Raw genomic sequence first — 24,316 nt, 5'->3', positions numbered from 1 at the left:
GTAAGTTCAACTTTTCTCAAACGGATTCCATTCATTCAAAATCGAAATGACTGAATTTGCATTGAAGCTCACAGTCATGCCCTCGAAGTGACTGTGACCGTAGGCCAAAACGAATGGGAAGATGAGCGAAAGAAAATTGTAAACGCTGTCAGTCAGAGAGAGCTTTTCGAGTGAGAGAAGGCAATGAAGGAAACGAAAACGGAAGACTCTGAATGGAGAGAAATTTCACATTCACGCAAGGCTGTCGACAGTTTTAAGCTCTGATTGAAAACGCTTTGAAGTTGCTACTTTGTATTATTTTTCGAACTTCCCATAAATAAAGTCAATAACCAATATCAATTCAAAACATAATTTAAATAATAAAAATAAATTTTATGTTGAAAATTCTAGCTCTGAATATTTTCTCGCCGTTAATAGAAATATTGGGTCCTGGAAAGGACACAAGGTAGAAACTTGGCTTTTCTTTAGAAAAAAAATAGATAAAATTCGGTTAATTAATTAAAAAATTAAAATATAAAGATGGAAATGAACATTTTTAAACATGTTAGTAGGAATTTTATTCAGTAAAAACGACTTACCATTTAAAAATCTTATTAATGGAGTTGCCCGGGGCAATTTTTCTCGGGGAGCCCCTAAAAATCGATTTTTTTTCTAATGCTATCCCAGAGAATACAACACACTTTAAGGTGTAAAAGAACTGGATATGAGCTGAGTTTACTGTCTTCAAATAGCCATGTTGTTTGCGTAGAAGATAGTTTCTGGTACCTTCAAATAAAAATTGTTAATTAAGAACGTGCAAACATTGCGTAAGATTTCAGAATTTTTTTTAAACGAAAGCTCGGATTTGAGCTGCAAAATGCAAAATTTAATTTTCATTTTCATCAACACCCTTATCACCGGCTAAAAGCCTCTAATTTCATTTATCGTCTGGTTTGTGCTTCATCGAGAAATTCAATCATTTAATGACAATTGGAAAGTATCATGAAGATTTAAAACCATTGGATACAAAATAAAAAAAATAAACAAAATAATTGAATTCAAATTCTATAGAGATACAGATTAAGGAGTTTAAGAATTCAAGACTTAAAATCAGGTAATACTCAGAACCTCAATTCAGTATCTCAAATCTAAATCATCACTTGAAATCAAGTTTAAAGAAACAAAATATTAATTAAATTAAAAAAAGAGTTTAAAGGTAAAATCAGAGCCAGAAGCAGAGCCAGAGCAGAAATTGCACCAAATGTGAATTTCAATTTCATATATTTCAAACAAAAAAAACGTTTTAATGAAATTTTTATGAATATGATTCTCATCAGATAAATAAAAAGTTATCAACTTGATATTCTAAATGTGACAAAAGTTTCATTCGATACCCTCAAAGCCAAAGGGGTGTAAGTGCAAAAATGATCAATTGAAAAAAATCAGAATAGAGATTAAATGTTTAAAACATAGAATCAGTTATTATTGGAAAAAGTCACATAAGGAATCCAAATGAGTTTAGTGCCATAAACAAAGATCCTGAGTTCTCAAGATTCAGAAAAATCATGAAACTGAACTTCAGTAACTGAAGAAATATTTGCAACTTAACTACGAGAACGTTTTTACGATAATTTGAGAATGATCATTTGGAAAATGATACGCTGACTTCAGGATATTAACTTCAGTATATGATAAAATTTTGGTTGAATCTGTTGAAAATGTTTCCATACGAATTTGAAGTCCATGACAGAAATTGGGATGGAAGTTCAATAAAGAAACTCTGTACTGTTGATTGGTAAAATTTAGGTAACTACAGTTTTTTTTAAAGATTTTATTTTAAAAAATAGAGACGGAATCGAAAAAGAGTAAATGTACTCTCAAAAGAGTACGTATGGCAACCCTACTTTAAAGCACACAAAAGGGATGAATGTTTTTTTTAACATTAATTGCAATGAAAATTATATTCCTAAATTTTGCTGTGCAAGTCACATTATGACCTATAAATATTTTGCTTTATCTTCACTTATCACGAGACCCCACGAAATCTAATTTGAATTAAATATTATTACTTCAAGAATGCACATTATCTCAACTATACATATCAAGGAGATATTACTTGATTTAAACAGGGCTGCTAGCGAACCGGGAAAACCGGGAATACCGGGAAAACCGGGAATACCGGGAATACCGGGAAAACTTTGGAATTTCATCTCGTCACCGGGAAACCGGAAAAAAAATGGGAATTTCGACACCGCACCGGAAAAATTGTCATGCTTGAAATTTTTTCACGGAATTTCAAATATATTTTAAAAAATATTTCTGCATTTAGGAATAGTTTTTGACAGCCGTGATATAATTTATCTCATAAACGCTTATTTTCGTTCATTAGTAAACAAACGAAGTTTGAAGCCTTTTTTTAACAAATTCGTGGGGCAATATGAGATATCTAATTTTTTTCGCCATCCGTAAGTGTGCTATACTTACAGACATAACTCCAATGTTATAAATTTAATAATGAAACCTATGATGAAACTATTATCGGCATAACTAACTACAGTCGAACCTGGATAAGTGAGAGTCCAGCGGACTGAATATTTTTTTTTCGTTTATATGTCTTATGTGAAAATTGTATCGAAAATCTATATATATAAAAATGAATTTCTGTCTGTCTGTCTGTCTGTCTGTCTGTCTGTCTGTCTGTCTGTCTGTCTGTTCCCTATAGACTCGGAAACTACTGAACCGATTTGCGTGAAACTTGGCAGGTGGGGTTGTTGGAGGCAGGGGAAGGTTCCTATGATGGTTTGAGACCCCTCCCTCTCTCATGAAGGGAGGGAGGGGCCTCCCAAACAAAAGACTATTTTTTGCATAACTCAAGAACCCATCAAGCAAATGGTATCGAATTTGGCATGTGGTGGTATTTGGGAACGAGGAATATTTCTATGAATATAAGATACCCCTCCCTCCTCTCAGTGGGGTGATAGGAAGGGGGGAGGGGGGCTACCTTACATTTTTTCATATTACTCGAAAACTAATCAAGATATTGGAACCAAATTTGGCACGGGAAGGTATTATGATACGACAAATATTTCAATGATTATTTGAGACCCCTCCCTCTTTCCAGTATAAAGGGGGAGGGGCCTCTTTCATATTTTTTTTACATAACTCAAAAACTAATAAAGCAAATGGAACCAAATTTGGCATGAGAAGGTAGTTGGATACGAAAAATATTTCTATGATTATTTGAGACCCCTCCCCCTTTCCAGTAGGGAGATATAAAGGGGGAGGGGCCTCTTTATATATTTTTACATAGCTCAAAAACTAATTAAGGAAATGGAACCAAATTTGGCATGGGCGGGTATTTGGGAACGTGATATGTTCTAATAATTGTTTGAGACCCCTTCCTTCTTCCATCGAGGAGAAAGGAAAGAAGGAGGGGAGTTTCATACAGTTTTAACTGCATAACTCAAGAACTACAACAGCAAATGGAACCAAATTTGGCATGGAACGATATTTGGGTACGAGAAATGCTTCTATGAATATTTGGTATCCCTCACTCCTTCAAAGAGATGGATGAAATGAGGGAGGGGAGGTTTCCCTTACAGTTTTCAGTATAACTAAAGAACCGATGGAGCAAATGGAAAAATATATGGCATGTGAGAGTATTTGGATACGAGAAATGTTTCTATTATGAATTGAAAGGGGGGCATCCATACATTTTTTTTGCATAACTCGAGAATAAATTTAGCAAATGAAACTAAATTTGGCATCAAAAAGTATTTGAGAACGAAAAATAGTTTTTCTATGTGAAACAATTCCTTTCTTGCAGTAGGATGATAGAATTGGGAATATAAAAAGGGAAGAGAAGGCTTATATTTTACTTTTTTTTTATAAAACCCGAGAAATGGACAAAACTTTACATGGAAAATCATTTTGCTATGATTCAATGAATATCTGACACACCATCCTCCTTTCAATGAGTAGGTACATAGAAGGAGGAAGGTGAGCCCAATACAATTTTGTTAGCATAAGTTCTCAATTTATGCAAACGAAACCAACAAATGGAAATAAATATGGCATGGAAAGGTTTTTGTTTACGAGATATGTTTCTACGATTGTTATAGATATAGACTCCTACGCTTTACAGTTTAGAGAGGGGAAGAAAGGAGGATGCTCCTTATAAATTATGTTGTAAAGCTTAAAAACTTATCAACCAATGGAGTTATATTTGATATAAGAGGATTTTTGGGCACGAAAAATGGGTATGATTATTAAAGACGACGACAGGGGGTGAAGGGAAGGGCAGGGGAGGCTCTCTTATCAGTTTTTAGCATAAATCCAGAGAATATCAAGCAAAAACAACCATATTTTATAAGTTAGATTGTTTGCGTACGATTAATTTGAGACCCTCCTTAAAGAAGCAGATTAAAATTATCAGATCTTTAACACCAATTTATAGATCAAAATTCAAAAAATTACTTTATGTCATCTTTGTGTTGCAATTCGAAACTCCAACTGCAGCTCTCATTTTAAGCAGTTTTAAAATAAAGCCAACAAAACAATAAAAGTTTGAATAATTTCTGAAAATATCATTTGTTTTGGAAAGGTGTAGCAAAGCACACCGGGTCAGCTAGTTTTCTATATTTTCACGAATCTTTAGTTCAAATAACTAGAGTAGTCAGGGAGGGTTGTAGGGTGAGTAGTGCTACTAAAATTATTCATTGTTTTTTATTGATATTTTTTTTTTCTAAAACATGTCTTTGGATTTGCAAAAAAATAAAACTGCATTGAAAAAATAACTAAATATTTTCCTGCAATCTTGTGGTTTTGAGGTTTGTAAGACAAATCTCCATTCAAGTTGGCAAGCTGTTTCGATGTGTTTTTTTACAAATTTTTTATCCCAACTATACAATTTTTTTGCTAGAACTCTATAGCAAATTTTTTGAAATTTCACAGGAGCTGAAAAGTGCTACATTATAATTTCAAGATCAATTGACCTTGTTTTTTTTTTGCAAAACTATTAAAATTGTAGAGCAATACAACAAATAGATGCCAACTTCGTTTCGTTCGTTTTAAAAAAAATCATGAAAACCTGTCAATTTCATACGAAAAGATTACGTGTTAAAAAACATCAAAGTATTTGTCATGATTTATAACCGGCTAATAAGTATTGGAATATAATTGTTAGAAATTTGAGACCCTTTACAATAATTTTTTTTTCACCATGGTGTTATATTAAAAAACGAGTATATTTAATCGGAAAATCATCAATTATAACCGGAAAAAACCGGGGAAAAACCGGCAGAAACCCGGGAAAACCCAGGAATGACTTTGGAATTTCAAAACGTAAAATCGCTAGCAACCCAGTTTAGATTGGAAAGAAATGTTATACATATTTCATTTCATTCTCCAAGAATGAAAAAAATGGCCTTGGTAGATATTAGTCGATCAAACTTTTTTTTCCAGCAAATTCGTTATTTGCAACGGGAATCGATCAAATTTTATGGGCCAAGATATTGCTTTTTAATTGAATGAACTGAATGAAATGTATAAGCATTTTGATTGTTGTTATACCATACAAGTTTTTGTTTTTGCCAAGCTCGTTTTCAATTTTATCGAGCAATTTTTAATCATCACATTATTTGAAATCATATGCCCAGATATTGTCAGGTTTTTATATAAAATTTCTCGGATAAGTGCTAAACAAATTCTGGCAATCTTAACCTAGAGCAGGTATCTACCAAAAAAATACAAACATATGATCATATCAAGACTTTTCTAAAATATTTTAAAATGTCCCGCCTTTTTCGGCTGTGTCCTGCTTTTTTTTCAATATGTCCTGCTTTTTTAGAAAACCATCTGGCAAGCCTACCCTAAAATTATAAAAACAAATTGTCATAAAACTTTTTTTAAGAGAAAGATGTTTGATGTCTTCGACAAAGTTTCATGAATTATCTTAAAACTTAAGGGAAAGATGCAAATAATTGTTTCCCGCTAAATTCCATTTCTGGACCATGTGCACTGATTTTCTGAGAAAATTAGTAAACTGAGTAAAATGCAATGACCTCACATCTCGAAGGCAGTTTCTTTAATTTGTATCAAAAAGTATACGACTGATAAAAGCCACTAGAAATCTTTGTTAAATTAAAAAATCTAATGAAACTTTCTTACCGAATCTCCGCTTCTGGAATGCCGCCTCTTGACGCCATTATCGTCGTCAACCACGTAGATGCTGCTGTGATCGATTGTGGCGCTCCACCGGAACTGACCCGGTATCGATGGACTGTCTCCCACGAATCCGTTATTCTCGTGCCCATCCGTAGAGGCCATGTTGGCTGTTTTTCCGATCACTGAAATTCCTCAACCAGCTGCTAGACGACCTTCGTAACAGTCCTTTCACCTGCACATACAAAAATAAACAACAAAAAAATAACAAACATTTTAGAACCGGCTATGACAAATCTAAAACGTACTTAAACAAAAAGTCGTTAATCGGTTCGAAACACAACTATAAATACTAAATAAATCCCTCCGGTTCCGATACATCTGATATAAACACGCATAAATGGGCTGGTGTTATTGTCGTGTAGGATATTTACTTCGCTCCAACACCTGTCAATTTAAATTACCAAGCATTTTAACGCTCGTTTCTTTACCCTTACCCCTTCACTCAAAATCTAGATCGATCATTCATAATAGCCCGACTCATGGACTACCGCATTTATAAAGTTACACCAGCTCAACGCGTTGATGAGGTTTCATGCCGCCAGCAGACACCTCCTCCCGATCACTTCCGAAAGAGAACTTCTGGCTCACTCAGCACTTAAATAAGATGCATTTATTCCAATTTATTCGAGCAGCTATCAGCGGTGTTTAAACTCGCCTCGGAAAGAATCATTCGGCTGATTTTTTCCGAGTTTAACTTGTTGTGTGCAGATCGATTTTATCTTCGTTCCAATCATGACGTGATTGCACACAAAACAAAGAGAACAGTTCCGAGTTGATGTTTTCCCCTCCTCGCAGGAATAAAATCACACCAATGAAACAACAGAACGAAGCTTACCGTAAACGAATGCTCACGAGCGATCGTTGCCCGACGGACCGAGTTAACATTCCTCGCACCCTTCTCTCGCTCGTTTCCCGTTCCCTTGTATCTATCACTTTTAGCCACGCCCCCATGCGTTGTCCGATTGATGTGTTCGGCTGCCGAACGAAAACGATTTTTTCTTTAATTCGCTGAACTGTTCGTTTGCTTCGCTGATGTTTCTCCCCCGATTGCTGTTTACTCCTGCCGAGTTTACCCGAAGCTTACTTCCTGATGCTTTCCGAGTTGAACTTTAGATAGCATCATTGCAGATTGAGTTTAACGAAATAAAATCGTTCTGCAAAGAAGGGCAAAGTGCGAGTATGTAGACTCGCGATTTTAACATCTCTGGCAGCTATACCTACCTCCTCGTAAACTTGTCGATGACGTAGGCCATCGACTATAGACTAGAGGAGAGTAATTTAGCTCTCCTTATTAAACCAGTACTACCGGTGTACGACTGCAGCAAGTTGCGTGAAGCCGTTTAAAACAGCATTTTTGGGCAAGTTCACGCAAGCCCACCTCCTTGGCTACTAAGAATACTAGCGGCTTCGATGAGAACCTTACCCCTAGCGGTCGAGTGTCTACTTCAAGCAAAATTGCGCTTCGGAGCCGGTTCAGCTTTAAGTTTTTTTTCCAATCCTACTCAAGACTTGCGTACCTACCCCTCAAAGTACCAGGGGCTGCACAAAATACAGTTCGATAACCAGCGAGCCGTGGAACATGTGCGTCGTTCCAGCATAACTAAAAATACCTTATTATTTCGTTGCAGTTCCTAGTTTAAGCCGGTTACTTAGTTGTGTGGTGACGCGTTGAACGTCGTGGAACGGTTCAATTCAAGTTCACACGTTTTCAAGAGCAAGGTCAGTTGAAGTCGGTAGTAGGGCGTTCGGATTTGGATTGGTTTTAACTGTCTCGTCCAATTATTTACTTAGTGTTATCGCCGAAGGATATAGATTTGAATGTGTTTTCCTTTACAATTATGATCTGTTTTATCTGTAGCTTAGCTTCGTCTTTATGACATTTTCATCAAACTGAGGGCCTGAACTTCATGACGAGAAGCATTGATCGGTGCATAAATACATGTAAGGTACACCGGGGTAAGTGGGGACGATGGCTATCAAAACAATACTGTGAACTATTTTTTTTAAACTTTTAATGCAGAATGGTAAATTTATTTGTAATCTTTCCAATAACTGTAAAAAAGAAACAATTTCGACAGTAACGGATGTTTACTGCGACTTTTTGGGAATTTTCTATTTTCAACTACGATGTAGATGATGTGCATCTTTCTCAATAGCAAATTTCTCGTGAACTAGCTGGCACTTAACGAAAAATTCTACATTGAAACAATCCTTACATTCGAAACAACCACTTTGGAAAAGAAACAGCGGTTAAAAATGAAGAAAAAGAAATTATTTACAAAAATCTAAAATGTTGTCTACCCTACCTGGGGTAAGTAGGGACGGCTTTATACATATTTGATGTTTACACATTTTTTCAACTTTCTTTCCTTTATTCAATACAATCAAACTTTATTTAGCATTCGGCTCATGAAAAGTTGGGAAAATACTTGTTTGTTCTGGAGTAAGTATATATTTTCGATAACATCGGTTCTCGCGTATTGCAACATAAATTACACACAATAATCATTGTAAGATGCTTTACCATGATTTCTTTTTAAAAAAATTTTGGACGGTTTGAGCAATAAAGTAACGTATTTAGTCTAGAAAACACAAATTTGTTGAAAATGGAGGAGTAGGCGTGGACTCGGTTCGATCGCACGTGTTTTTTTTGTGTGCTGATTACAAATTTCGGAAAAATCATGTTTTTCAAGTGAAAATGAAAATTATTAAACAAAAAACAGTGTTTCGAATAATCGGGAAAAGTCAACACTACCGAGAAAAGATGAACTTTAGTGTTAAGTTACGTTGTTACCTCCTTAGGAATCGGAGTTCCGGATTTTTTTTCACTAATTTGCATGTTTTAATACAAAAATAATTGCGAACGCTTCCGGAAATGAAAGTTCTTTGAAATGCATGGATACTGTGAAATTGTGAAAACAAATATTACTACCAGTGTAGTTAGGTTATAAAACCTAATTAAAGGCGAAAGAATAGTTCCGGAAATGGCGGGGTTTCTTAAAGAATGTTTTTTCCACCCGTAAAAATTTTCAATTTTATCGTGAAAAGTGAAAAATTTTAAAATTCCTAAATGTACTTCAAGTTACTTTGAGCAAGAGGTTTGAATCGTTTTTTTTCTTTGCGCGTCTGTAGTGCAATCTCACAAGCTTCAAGAAGATGAGGTTGGATGTGTTTCAATAATGGTCTGCGAATTCTGAAATCGGCAGATTATGATGTGGAAATGTGTTGGGATGCAGTGCATGACTATTAAATTCGGCATTTTAAATGATTTCTTAAAGCAATGTTATGTTGTGCTGGGGTGGGAAAGTGAATTTCTCGGATCTCACAACAATTATAGAAAACTCGGCATGCTGCGATAAATAGTTTTAAAGCACTGTGATTTTATAAGCAGCCTAAAAAAAATTTTTTTTTATTTAATAATAAAAATGCTAGGGGTACAGGGGTAAGTACAACGATGCAAGGGAATGGCAAATTGTAACAAGGTAAGAGATAAAACATGAGTTAAAATATGTAAATATTTTTTTTGATTGTATATTAAAATAGCTTAACTCTATTATGGGGTTTTGTGGGGGGATTGGACAGGACATCAAACGATCGGAAGACTGATATACAATGGATTGTGGGTTCAAGCCAGCCGGAGTATCTCGGCAAATTGGGAATCATGAGTAGGTTACTTAGGTACCTTTTCAGGATTCTTTATTTGTTTTGAACAGTTGGAAGGGAGTGAGATGAGTCAAACCTGTCCCAAGCCAGTGGTAGCGGACCCCAGTTGTAGCAAGTATTGTTGATGAGTTAAGTATTAACAATATTTGAATGTGCGATCGAGACTTCCCGTACCGCCTCGGGTCGAAAGACCTATCAGCCACTGGTGGGCTCTCATACATAAATACATACTAAACACAAATTTGTTGAAAATTTTCAGAGAAATCAAAGGGAAAATCTACCGTCCCTACTTACTCCATAAGGCGGGATAAGTGAAGACATTTTACGAATTGAGGTTGAATTAGCACTATTTTTTAGCGTTTTTTCCTTATACAGTTGCGTTCGCTTCCGACTTTACCAGCTACCATTTCTGTCTGAGTTGATATTTTTTCATGAAATTTTCACACTATCTATTTCAGCTATCCAACTAACACTCCACAAAATTTGAAGACTGTACTATGACTGGCAAAAAAGATACCGCTATTCTCGTATAAAAGGTAAATTTGAGATTACTTCACAAAATTAGATGTATTTTTGACAATTTTCATTAAAAATACGTGAAAATTGGCCAAAAGATGTAAAAATGATTGATCTAGTACCTGGCCGAGTATCATTAAAATCGAATAACGTGATCAAAAATGGAACTGGTTTGAAAATGAGGTTCATTATTGCCCAACAGTCGAGTTCATTCTTTTTTGGACGGATGTTTGTATGGAAAATATCGTAATCAATGTTTTTTGAAATGACACTTGTTTGGCAAGATTTTAGATAATCATCGTGCGCATCTTTTGTGGAAAACGGTTTACCAAAATTTGTTTCTGATTTGCAGTTATAAGGCAACTTGTGTTGAAAAATGACTTTTTCAAGCTACAATAACTCCAAATGGAGCAGGTCAAAAATTTTATCGTTTGTAGCATTTGAAAGTTCATTCAATTTTATCGTTGATTGCATTTGAAAGTTCATATTACAGTCCTTATAATATAAAAAAACTGGAGGTATGTGAAAATGTTTATGAGTTCTTCAAGAACACTGATACAAATACTATCTATTTTTCTAAAGATTCAAGCGCTTTTTACTAAACTTCAAACAACGATTAAACGTTTTAACTAAAAACATAGCTCCAGATTTTTTTTTATATTGAAAAGACTGTAATATGAACTTTCAAATGCAATCAACGATAAAATTTTTGAGCTACTTCATTTGGAGTTATCGTAGCTTAAAGTTGCAATGGTTTAGGAGCAAGATTTTTGTGAAGAATGATTGAGATGGTGGTAGAGGTTTTGGTGATCAAGATTTTTCTTTAGTTCAACAAATGATTGTTATGTTTGTTTGTTTTTATAAGTTTCTTAGGTATCCTCACTTTTTTGCTGTCGGTTGGTAAATATGAATATAAAGAAAAACTTTCACAGATCGCCTTTTGGACCATACGGATGTCTACTGTGAAAATGTGGCATTTGTTAGACAAATGAAAGTTTAGAGTTGATAGTCTAATTCTTAACGTGCTGAACTTACATCTTTCGTGAGCCGAGTAAAATAATTTGTATTGATATCACGAATGCTATTTTTGAATTACACTTCCTTATATTAACAATATTGTATTAATACACAATTCTTTTCTTTTTTCTGTTAAAATGAGGTTACCTGCTGACATGAAACTTATAAATTCAACTTCTAATGTTAAGCAGTTTCACAATTTAGGATGTAAGGAAATGTTCTCAATAAAGATCTTACACAGGTTCCAAGTAACACCGATTATTTTGTAAGACTCTTTAAGCCTCTTATGAAACCTAAATTTGGTCTAGTCGGCCGCAAAGAATCTTTAAATGATACTTGGGAATAAAATTCTTTTGCTTTCTGTTCTCTTGTGAGAATTCTCTACGAACTACTTCCTTACAAATAAAGGTGGATTTTTTTCGTATTAGCCTTTGGCTTATATTTCTAAACTGGAACTTACATTCCTATGTTATGCGCAATGGAAAAAATATGTAAATATAATCTGATGGAGACGTGCCGTGACAGGCAGAGGTGTCAGGTGTTTGGATTTTCAGAATTTGTCCTGATTTTCATGAAAATATTTTAATAATAACTAAATTTATAGTTGAATGATGAAAATGTCGAACAAATCAGTTAATAAATAGTTTAACCTACAATAATATTTGGTAGAGATGATATTTAAGTGGTGTTTTTCGGTATAAACTGCAGGCCCACTAAGGTTCTGCTCGCTTCAGTTGTATAGTTTTAAGTGCCTTAGTATCTGTATTGTGCCTTTATTTATGCAATGTAAGCAGAGCTGCATGTAATTTCCATCAATTTAGTGGTGTCCTGATAAAGCCTGATTCATCGCGATATCCTGATTTTTGTCAAAACCACCTGGCACCGCTGGTGATAGGTAACATTTTTTTTATCTCACTAAGGGCAACTGCAACAGGCGTAAATTTTGGTTTTAGGTATGACAGTTTTAGCACAATTTAAAATTTTAGAATCGGCTAAACCACGTACTCCCCGCCGGTGTGTAAGAGCAAATTTAAAACGGATACACTTTCAAAGAAAAAAAATCCCATTTTATTGGAAAAATTGCATAAGTTTGAGTTTCACACAATTCAACATCCTAAAATTCATTCTACGAATATTCGTTAATTGGAACAAAAAAGAAAATCATTTTTCTTTTAAAAATTGACCTTTTTTGAAGTGCTGATTCCAAAAATTCACTTAGTTTAACAGCTCTTGTTTTCAAGATACCTTTTGAAATAGGTAAAAATTCATTAAAATTTAATGAATTTGTGCGCTTGTTACTAATTTATTTTATAAATTTGTGCGCTTGTTTGGCAAAATTATATAACATATTTTAAAATAAAGGTTTCAACTCAATGATCAACATTCCCCAAGACCGCGAGTAATTTTGACTTCTGAGAAACCAGTTATTGGAGTTTTCTATTTGTTTGTTTTTAAAAACCTAAGAAAACACGAAATCAATCATTTATGAGTACTCGATCGGACTAAAAAGATAGGCAAACATGCTACTTTTACGTATTTTTGAGTCAAATTTTCATGGTTATCATTTGTTTGTAATGTCGCGAGTTTGAATTAAGTTTAAGTTCGAATTGAAATTTTGAATATTAAAGTTGTAATTCGTGTTGAGTTAATTTGTTCCAAAAATGACAACAAGTGATGGAACACTATATACATTAAATGTACTTGATAACTCATTAAATTATAAATACTCTCCCTTATTCTCTGGATTTCCCATGTCATATTTGGTTCCATTTGTTAGATAAATTTCTTGGTCCTTATTCCTTCCCATGCCAAATTTGGTTCCATTTTCTCGATAGGTCGATAAGTAGTGCGAAAAATTGTGAAGGCGCCCCTTTCTCTTCTTTCTACCACCCAACTGGTAGAAGGCAGTTGTAATAAATATTCATAGAAACATTCCTCATACCTACTCAAATACTCTTCCAAGCTTCCACTCACTGGATAAGATCTCGAGAAATGTAAAAAAATGTTTGGGAGCATCCTCTCCCTTTAAAATTTTCCTACTGGAAGAATAAAGGGTTCTCAATATAACATATTTAGTAACATTTCTCAGTATTCCAATACTTCCCACACCACATTTGGTTCAATTTGCTTGATTAGTTTTCCAGTTATGCTGAAAATTCTGAAGGAGCCCCCTGCCCCCTTTTTATCTCCCCATTGGAAGAAGGGGGTAGAACCAAATTTTCATAGAACCATTTCTCTTACCAAAATTCCCTTGAATAATCCTCAAGTAAGTGCTATAAAGTGCTATAAAAAAGATATGGAGGCTCCTCTTCTCCTTTCCTATATCCCCACTGGTAGAAGGGTTGGATTTGACATAATCATAGAACCATTTCTCGTACCAAAATACCCTACCAATGCCAAAGGTTCCATTAGTTTGATTAGTTCTCAAAAAAATGAAATCTTCCCAATGAAAAGAGGGAGGGGTGTATATAAATATATTTATTTGTTTTCCTTCGAAGCCTACAAATGGAATAAATTTTTTGCTATACAATGCCTACATTATCAAACTTTAATAAAACAAAATTTGTGAATTCGTAGATAAATGTGTTTATATATTTTGTTTAATTTTGTATTGAATTTTAAATATTAAAAAAAATATATTATTCTTCCTTGAAACCTCCAACCTACAATCCAGTTAAAATTAATACTAAGTAGTGCCTTCCCTGCTTTTATTAAGCTCTTAACGCTTCAAGAGTAGTGGTTAGGGAAATTTGCTCAATACATCTATGTCAGTTGAAAGTACAGTTTATGTGTATTATTATTGTAAAATTATATATATTTCTTTTTTACTTTTGTTTTGAATTCTTCAATGCTTTTGATACATATTAAAGTATTTTTTCCCAAATGATACAAATACAAATAAACACTCATCTCTAAGAAATAAGAATATAATGAGGTTATTCTGGAATAAGCTTCTTGGGCCACATGTGACCCGCGGGCTTTGGTTTGACCACCAATGCTTTATACAGTGTATCTCGTAACGTTTTAATTTTTTCCCTAAGAAATGCCATCTGTGAATGAATTGTATACAGAAAGAGGATCAGTTCCTCGTTCCTCGATTGCAAGAGAGGATGCAAATTCAAATAAGTAGAGGTGCTTTTTTCGCCTAGACAAAACAATTTTTTTATCTATTTTGAGAAAGTTCTATAAATATATGGTAATGCTCAACTATGAGAAAATTTTCACTAAAAGACCTTCCTTTGAAACATTCTAATGAATAATAATAAACCGGGCTTATCGCTTTGTCAATTTTCAATGTCAATACCAATCACCATCACCGCCGCTGGTTTGTAGCGATCTTAACCTGTCTGGCGGCTCGGTCTGGAAGGTTTGGTTGCGTGAAGTCTTGATATTCAATCAGCTGGTCGAGTACCTTGTAACTAAGTTGCATCTCCGATTATGATCTACTTAACCGGAGGCTTGTTATACATACTGTTTAAGAATGAAATATGGATTTGATGTCCAATCTGTTGACTGTGGTTTCTTCGATTAAAGTACCTAGATGTTTATTGCATTTCGAAGGCATTCTCATTTCTGCCGAATAATTGCAAAGTTTTGTACGCTTACTTGTAGTTTAAACAGATTTTATCCATTGCTGCCAACTTAAATTGATTTTTTTTTAATTCAGGGATGTCCCTTCCCATTTGACATTGTGTTCATTAGATACTTTCAATCGATCATCGCTTGTACAAGAATAAACTGTACAGGTTAAGTTCCTTAAAGATTCGCGAAAATAAAGAAAACGGTAACGACATCACGCAAGGTCGTAAACAAGACCTCTTCGCCCGATCGAACGTCGCAGCTGGTAACGAGACAGCTACCCGGCAGCAGCCCGTCCACCCACTCATCCCGAAATGGTTCAATGAAAGTTGCTGCCGGTAGTGGATAAATCTTTTGCCGGCTGCTGGTTCCTCATCGTCACGGAAGATAAACAGAATTCAACTTTGATAATTTGTAAGCGAGTTCCGATATGAGATTTCTTTATTCGCAGAGAGGCTGGAACTGTAGGTGTTTGAACTGTCTTGAAGCCTAGCAGACGAATTCAAAGTCAAGGTGGTGCATTGGAATTTTACTAGGAACTCCATTTATGGACCCGAAAGAGTGGGTGTGTGCCGAGCAGATGATTAGAGCAAGGTTGCAGTTTTTTACTTGTTATATGTTTGGTATTTGATTGAATTCAAGATGATCGAAGATCCAATCACAAAAATATAACTTAATGAGAACCTTCATGTAAATGAATTGTTTAGCTAAATCGTGCACCAAATAAGGGCTTAAACAACTAACGAATTATCCGTAATCAATTGATTAGGAAGCATTACCGGCACTTCATGCCACCGTTCAATTTATCAAACGCGACAAAAGGAGGAATTACTACGTCACGCTTTCCGCAATTTGTTGCCTTGATTCGTCATCGTTCGTCGTCGAGCCAATGTCAAGTTTAGTTGCTGCTACTACTACTGACTAATTGATTGTGTTTACCTATCGCTGCCTTCAAGTAACGAACAACCGCTGTTTCAAGCTTTGCTGTATGGTATAAATACTTGGGCTCCCGCACATAGGAATCAATCCCATGCGATCTATAACTAACAAACTCATGTTGCTCGGTGTTCAATTCTGAGCAACTGACCTAGGTAAATCGTGATGTGAGCTGGGGTTAGTCAGTAAATATGCTTTATGGAAACGTTCCATGAGCCGTATGTTGTGTTCCAAATTATCATACATAAGGCTATTATTAAATTATTCAGGTGATATTAATCATCTTGATGTAGCGGACACGAGAACAAGGTGGGAATTACTTTTGAACGATTTCTGATCGATCAGCACTATTCTTTGGTTCACCAGCTCGATTTAACCTGAACTTTGAGGAAACAGCACTTTAAATGATCTATAACAAGTCGATTGGATCCAATTTAAAAAAAAAATTAAATTTAAGGTAAAATCGTTTTTTATTTGGAATCTTTCCAGAATAGCTTGATTGAAAAAAAAAATGCTTTCTGTAGGTCGAGCAGGTACTTTTAATAGATCCTTTTAAAACTGCCTTTAGGATCTAATATTTTCGGGATTCGACCAGACCGAACTGAACGACATCAGCATTTTTTCGAGTCACTTGAGTTTGATGTACAGATATATTTTACTATACACGATTTCCGTCAAACTTAACGACCAAAATGAATAGTTCATAATCTAAGAATCGCGATCCAGTGAATTATTTTAGGTTTTTCGGTGTCGCATAAAAATGACATGAGCTTCAGAATCGGCAGTTTAAAATTTTTCTCATGGCGTTCAGTTCGGTCTGGTCGAAGCCCGGCCATATATGTTCAATAGACTAGTTCACTTTTCGGCTTTTTTCGCTGATCACAACGCCACTTACAGGGTTTGATCCTCATTCATTTTCAAGAATTCTGGCCGAATTTGAGCTCAATTGAGTAAGTTTCCAGCGTGCGCTAGAAGTTTTATTGAAAAAAGTCAATTTTTCTGGAAAATTTTCGTAGATGTGTTCTAGCAAGCTGTTGTTAATATAAAATGATAATTTTATAGTGCTAGGTGATTGCTATGACAAACATTCGTATGGACCTGTTTTAGATAGTTGACTAAATCAAACCGAAAAAATTTAAAAATTCATAAACTACCGACTTTTACAGAAAATTTACTTACAAGTTAAGAGCTTAAAATCAGTAGTAAATAGAAAAAAAATATTTTCGATATAAATTTTTCATGAAAAGATAGCCTTATTTATAACCTTTAATTTGATGTATAACACTTAATTATCGCAACAGTACAAGCAAAGATATTCAAACATTCACATCACATTCTTTGAATCATAATGTTGTCTCCATTCAAGTTTTGGCATCATGCAACCTGCAAAACGTGGCATCAAGAGGACTTGCTTACAACTTGATCAAAGCGCGCGCTTTTTTTAACTCCTGGCCCCGTCATGGGGTACTTGATTGAATAAAATATCCTTTCTTGTGCACAAGTTGGTGTGGAGCAAACTTGAATGAAAAATATTTTATCAAATCAAATTTATTGCATAGATATTTGAATAACTTTGCTAGCACTCTTGCGATCATTAAGTGTTATACATCAAATTAAAGGTTATAAATAAGGCTATCTTTTTATGAAAAGTTTATATCGAAAAATTTTTTTTTCTATTTACCACTGATTTTAAGCTCTCAACTTGTAAGTAAATTTTCTGTAAAAGTTGGTAGTTTATGAATTTTTAAATTTTTTCGGTTTGATTTAGTCAATTATCTAAAACAGGTCCATACGAATGCTTGCCATACCAATCACCGAGCACCTTAAAATTATCATTTTATATTAACAACAGCTTGCTAGAACACATCTACGGATATTTTCCAGAAAAATGGACTTTTTTCAATAAAACTCCTAGCGCACGCTGGAAACTTACTCAAATGAGCTCAAATTCGGCCAGCGTACTTGAAAATGAATGAGGATCAAACCCTGTAAGTGGCGTTGTGATCAGCGAAAAAAGCCGAAAAGTGAACTAGTCTAATGTTCAATTTATCTCCTCCTGTATACAATCAAATTCATGGTTCGAAGTTGATTTTTTTGCATTTACATAAGGTAAAATTGATATTTGTTCCGGCCTAATAGTATCATTAAAATTGTTTAAACATTTTTATTCTCTTTCCAACAGCAAATAAATAATAGCCATAATTCATAGATAAGTTGTATTTTTGACGTGAAGCTTTTAGTTAGAGGAAGATAAAGTCATTTCATTAAATAGGAAAAGTTTTTATAATTCATGCATAGGTTGCCAGAATTTTTTCAGCACGTATCCGGGCCGGACAAACCGGGTAATTTTTATATAAAAACCTGGCAAAACAAAAATTAAGAAAAAAAATAAAAAAAAAAAATTTTTTTTCATCAAAACTCATCGATCGATTTTGAACCGTATTTGAGGCTTCCAAAAAACCTTTCATGATTATTTTTATACAAATTGCTCTCAAAAATTTTTTTTGAAGCTCTTTGTTGTTTTTTCTGTTTAATTTGCCAAGCATTTTTCAATGCAATCCGGGCAACCGGGGCGGGCCGGATTGTTCTTAAATTTAGAATTAAATATCCGGGCAAACCTGGATAAAACCGGGAAATCTTGCAACCTTATTCATGCAGTGAGGGTTAAAATACAATGAAACCATTGCTGAGTCTTTCAAAGCCAAATGGATATGTGAGGAATGGATTTGTTGCAATATATTCAGTTCGGTAGTGAATTTTGAAAAGGGCTAATGCGCCAAATGTAAACAAACCGAGTTATCAGTAGGGTAAAAATGTACGTTCTAAGACCTACATTTCGATTGTACAAAGGTATCTGAAGGATATTCGGTTTAACGAAATTAACGAAAACAAAATAATGTTTTTGCTGGGAGCTTATGGAACTGTCAAACTTTGAACGTGTTTTTCTCGAAACAGTGATGTTGGCGCATTCGCCGTATTCAAAATTCGATACCGAGTTGCAATTCGAACATAAACATTTGCACTCGAACACCTCTCGTCGAATCGAATGACGTTTATTGTCGCTCTCCTCTTCTTCTCTTTTGCTCTCACACAACTTTCCCTCGCTGAGGGGTTTCGTCAGACTCGGTCGGTGTTTCAATTGGTTACAACGCAGAATTTCTGGAAGTCTTTGTTGTACGGAAATCAAGGCACCAGGGATTTCTTAGTGAGCACAAAACTGGTATTTTACAGGATATATGTGTATAAATTTTATGTTGAAAACGCAGGTTTCAGTTGTGGAAAAGAGTTATCTTTATTCAGTTTCGTCTGTGAGGTCTTTACAATACAACTGTATTAATAAGCAATAGCTAATTGCCATTTTCCACTTCTCATATTCCTACCCGGGAAAGTACTCATTTCTAAATGAGTAAAACGATACTTCTATTCAGAATATCTCACGATTCCACGAACTTAATTTGAGTAGTTTTGCTTAAGTGTGTGGTGATGTAAACATTTGTACCGCTTTTATCGTCATCACCTGTCATCAGCAATCATCAATCCATTGTTCTCAATAGCGAATTTATGAAAACGATCAGCATCAAAACAAAATGTATAAAGGGTGATACGGTCAAAATTTGATCAAGGGAAAACGCGTTTAAACCGGTGAAATCGTTTATTTAAAAAATCAAATTAAATTTCTTTTTCAAGTTTAATTAGTATAAAATTCAGTAAAAATATTCAGTTAGGCTTCCGCTTTTCCAAATCCGAATTGTCAGGCCTTACGCTTAACCCCTGCCATCAGATTTTGTACAGCCACCTTGTCCACCTTCTTCGCCGCAGAAAGCCAGTTTGTCTTGAACTGCTGCTCGTCCTTAGCATTGGGTTGCCATCCGTCCCGCAAAAGCGGGACATGTCCCGCTTTTTTGTTGAATGTCCCGCTGTCCCGCTTTTTCCTCAAAATGTCTCGCTTTTTTTTCTTGAACAAAAAATCAAACTTTAGTCTCAATTTGAATTCTGTAATGAACAGAAAATCTTTCAAATACATCTTTCCCAAATAACACTGATTTATGAGACTCTTCAGGCCACTTATGAAACTTAAACTTGGTCTTGTAGCCTGTTATAAAACCTGAAATGTTGCTTGGATTTTCTCAAAATAAGCAGCATTTTTTTATAGTTTATATAAGGCAAAACTGAGTAACTCTAGAGCTCTAGCATGACAGTAAGATTATAATTTAGTTAAGTGTTTTTGGAGCACGTTAAACCAATGTATGAAGAAAATATAGTTTAAGTTGCCTCCAAATAATTATAGATAATAGAATTAAAGAGATTTATTTTTGCGCCGCAATCTTAGTTAAATTGCGTTATATTATACACCAACTTTTTCGACTCAATTGTCCAAAGTAGTCCTATATGAAGATGAAATGTGATGGAAGTTTTCTTGAGTTTTCTAATTTTTAAACAAATTACACAAAAGTTTTTTTTTCACAGTATCCGCTGTTTTCATGTACGACTTCAAATATTTTCTCTCAAATAACGTATTAATTCGAGAGAACCGTGGAAAATAACATTGCATATGGCAAAAACCGTGTAAATAGAAGCCATGTAAGATAAAATAAATAAAATCAATCTGCGTAAACCTTAGTGTACTTTCTATGGACATCTTTGGCTGATGGTAAACTTTTAAGTTTGGCTTCACAATTAAGCATTTTTTAAATGTCCCGCTTTTTTCGGCTGTGTCCCGCTTTTTCTTCGTGAAATGTCCCGCTTTTTTCTGAAAGTATCTGGCAAGCCTACCTTAGCAGTTTTTTTTTGTCTTTTTTAGGTTCCGCTTGACAATAGCCCAGAATTTCTCAATTGGGCGGAGCTCTGGCGTGTTGGGAGAGTTCTTGTTCTTGGGAACCACCTGCACGATGTTGGCGGCGTACCACTCCATGGCCTTTTTACCGTAATGGCAAGATGCCAAATCCCGCCAAAACAGAACAGAACAACCGTGTTTCTTCAGGAAAGGCAGCAGACGTTTATTCAAACACTCTTTCACGTAAATTTCTTGATTAACAGTCCCGGAAGCTATGAAAATGCTGCTTTTCATGCCACAGGTACAGATGGCTCGCCCAACCAGATATTTCGCGAACTTTGACAGTTTCATGTGCTTGAAAATATCTGCTACTTTTCCCCTTCCTTTGGCCGTATAAAACTCCTGTCCCGAGAGCTGCTTGCAGTCGGCTTTGACGTAGGTTTCGTCGTCCATTACCACGCAGTCAAATTTCGTCAGCATCGTCGTGTATAGCCTCCGGGATCGCGCTTTGGCCGTCGAATTTTGTTTATCATCGCGAAGTCGATAGTCCGGCTCGTTTTTTGGCTCGATGCACGGTTGTAGACGATACACCCAGCTTATTTGCGGCATCTCGGAGAGAGAGGTTAGGGTTTCGCTGTAAACTACCGGCAACTTCCTTTGTCGTCTCAGCGGCTTCCGGTTTTCGTTTTCCCCTTGATCCAGACTTCCTGGCTGTCGACAAACGTTCCCCAAACACTTTAATTACATTTGTTACGGTTGATTGCGTGCGAATAGCTCGGATTTTCGCGATGCGTGACCAAAATTTTTATACGCTGCTCTTCTTCCTTGGACGGCATTTTGACAACTCAAGAGTGAATTCCAAAATCAAAATAAGAGCAACATTCTACACACATACACACACCTTCAAAATGAGGGGTGTTCAGGTTTTTAAATGCAAAATTGAAAGAAATACGTCAAGTTGTTATTGACCAAATTTGACCGTATCAACCCTTTACACTAAAAAAATTACAGTAAAACCCTGAAGAAGGCTAAATTCATAACGCCGAAGCATCGGATGAAATTAGAAAACGCTGTTTTTCTTAAAATCATTTGACTGAAAGCCAAAAAATTTTCCAAAATTGTTGAAAGTTTGATAGCTTGTATTTTTTTTCATGCATATCCAAACACAAAAATAACAACCCCAATGAATTCCCGATATCTATAATTTTGCATCATTATTATTATAAATGCTCACAAAAAGCCCTGATAAAGCTGAAAAAGCTGATATTAAAAGTTATAGGTCGCACATTTCGATGTATTTTTTTTATTTTTTTTAGAATCCTTAAAATTGTATATCTTTCAATCGATCAACCACCAAAATTGTTTTAGTCACTGTAGACAAACTTTGAACAGTGGATTTGAAATAATTTTTTTTTCACATTTTGGCATCATAAGATGCTCTAAATACGAAAAACTGATTTTTTTTCCTAGTGAAATAATTGTGCTGTGATTTTTCACAATAATATGAAAGGCAGACTCTACAAGTTTCTTATGAACTTAATTTTGAAATTTAAATTCTAATTTTAAATCTGATCAAGCTTTGATTTCCACTTCCAATATGAAATTTAGATTTCGAACACCATTTCTAACACATGATTGTAACAAATGAGAAAATTAAGTACGATTAATGTTGTTTATTTTCCAACCCTCTAAAAATTCAATGGTCGTACAATTTTTTTTAGCGTTTATAGTCGATGTATAATAAGGCACAATTTCCCCGCATTCTTGGATAATCGCTATTAGGTCTATCCCTCGCCTTCATCGAGATGAATCGATAGATATTTTTGAAAGGGTAGCCCATAAAATATCATATCGTCAAACGATGACAAAAATGTTTTTGCAAAAAAGATAAGTCGGCTTTTTTATATAAGCCTGAGGTATCCTGATTTTAATACTCAAGATTTTCTGAGTTTTGAGAAAAAATGTTGGCAGCCTTGATTGTAGCTAAGATAAATCAATCTGCATTCGCATTCGCATTCGCATTCGCAGGAACAGTCGCCTAAAACTTCGGTTGGCGCTATGCATCAACTCTCCGTTTTATGAAACTACAGTTGTTCAGAATTGCAACATTATCTATTTCGAGATTTTGGTACATTTTCTGACTTATATTTCCAATAGAAGCTAGGTCTCCCATTTCGTTGCCTCAGATTATAAAATCTCTTAAAATGGAAAACCAGCCACCACAGAATGTTGAAGGTGCCCTGGCCGAACCCTGCGGACTGTGTGGGGAAAAGGGAAAGGTATGTTAGTCAACGTTTACTTTATAGATAGATGCAGAGATCTCTACGACTCATCCATAAACGTGAGGAGGTTTTGGAACATTGTTAGTAAATTTGGGAAGGTTTAACTCTGGGAGATGCTAGGCCAGCATTACGAGTTATATATTTGTCCTACACCTCCTATGCTTTTAATGTTTCCTACTGAAACTCCTTCCACTAACTATGAGGCAAAAACTATAAATTTTCATAGAAGTCTTATTACATGATAAAAATATTTAAATAAGTTGGCATTGTTTAGTAATCATACCATGCATATAAATAGTTTAGAAATTTTTACAATAAATCTAGCTAAAAAGCCTCATATGTATCGAACTGTGTATCAAAACAAAAATAAATGGTTAATTGTACTTTCAAGAATAAAATAAGAAGAATCATTAGATATGCAATCATTAGATGTTCAAAAAAAACCCTATCAAATTATAAACTGCGTAAGTTTACTAACACAAAAACTATAAGTATTCAGTTACCTACTAAGCAGAACAAAAAAAATACAACACAAGTTTAATGCTTTCTGTATCTGTCATATTTCTCAGCATTCAACAGGTGCTCATAATAATCAACTTTTTGAACGTTTGAATATTCAAAGTCCATGGTGGCATGATTTTTAATTAATTGATTCTAAACAAATAATGCTAATGAAAGATGTAATATTTTACCTTTGATTAAAAAAAAAAATTCTCCGTTTATTATTATTATTAAAGGAATACCAATTTGACGCATAATAACGACGTATACCAACCTAAAGGAGATTAGATTTCAAATCATACCTGAACAACGTTACATAAAATTTCCAGATTAATAGAAGGCTTTAAAAACTACAAATAGAGATCACTACAGCATGTAATGAGAGTCTGGAGAAGTTAACTACCCCAGCAAACATGAAATCGCATTAAAAATGATAACTCAAATCATTAAAAACGTTACTGCGAATCGTAATTCCAACTAACGCAAGAAAAATGTCGTAAAAATCATTACTCGAAGTCGTATTAAATTGTTCAAATCGGATATGATAAAAAGTCCGCCATGTTTGCGGATTTTGAAGACGATTTCGTTCCTTTTTTTCTCCCGCGTGGGTCAAAAGAGAGAACAGCTTTGTTGTTCTCTTTGCGACCAGCAGTGCAACCAGATAAATCAATCTGCAACTCGGAAAAACCAGCAGAACTATTTTTTTCCGAAATAAGTTTACGCACATCTGGATGAAAGAAAGTAATAGATAAGTTTTTATTTGAAAATTTAAATCAAGGGTGAATCAAAAAAGCTATGCTGATTCAAATTTGTGAATAAAATGATGCTTTTGGATTACTTGTTA

The 24,316-nt window shown here is 34.8% G+C and overlaps 1 protein-coding gene across 3 annotated transcripts in view; it reads right to left on the bottom strand.

The window, feature by feature from the left end:
• LOC129746548 (sodium-dependent nutrient amino acid transporter 1-like) overlaps nt 1–24,316 on the bottom strand; it is an 82,257-nt gene that overhangs the window by 30,056 nt on the left and 27,885 nt on the right. For 2 of the 3 annotated variants that reach the window (XM_055740240.1, XM_055740242.1), the window contains exon 2: nt 6,148–6,376. In XM_055740240.1, the coding sequence (XP_055596215.1) occupies nt 6,148–6,306 (159 nt within the window). In that variant the 5' untranslated portion in view covers nt 6,307–6,376. Of the gene's footprint in view, nt 1–6,147; nt 6,377–6,638; nt 6,783–24,316 lie in introns of those variants that run through there. The other variant, XM_055740243.1, reaches the window with a different exon arrangement.

The sequence above is a fragment of the Uranotaenia lowii genome, chromosome 2 (genome assembly GCF_029784155.1).
Source record: "Uranotaenia lowii strain MFRU-FL chromosome 2, ASM2978415v1, whole genome shotgun sequence".
Lineage (NCBI taxonomy): Eukaryota > Metazoa > Arthropoda > Insecta > Diptera > Culicidae > Uranotaenia > Uranotaenia lowii.
Note: the sequence above shows the minus strand (reverse complement) of the source record. Positions and strands in the feature narration are given on the sequence as shown.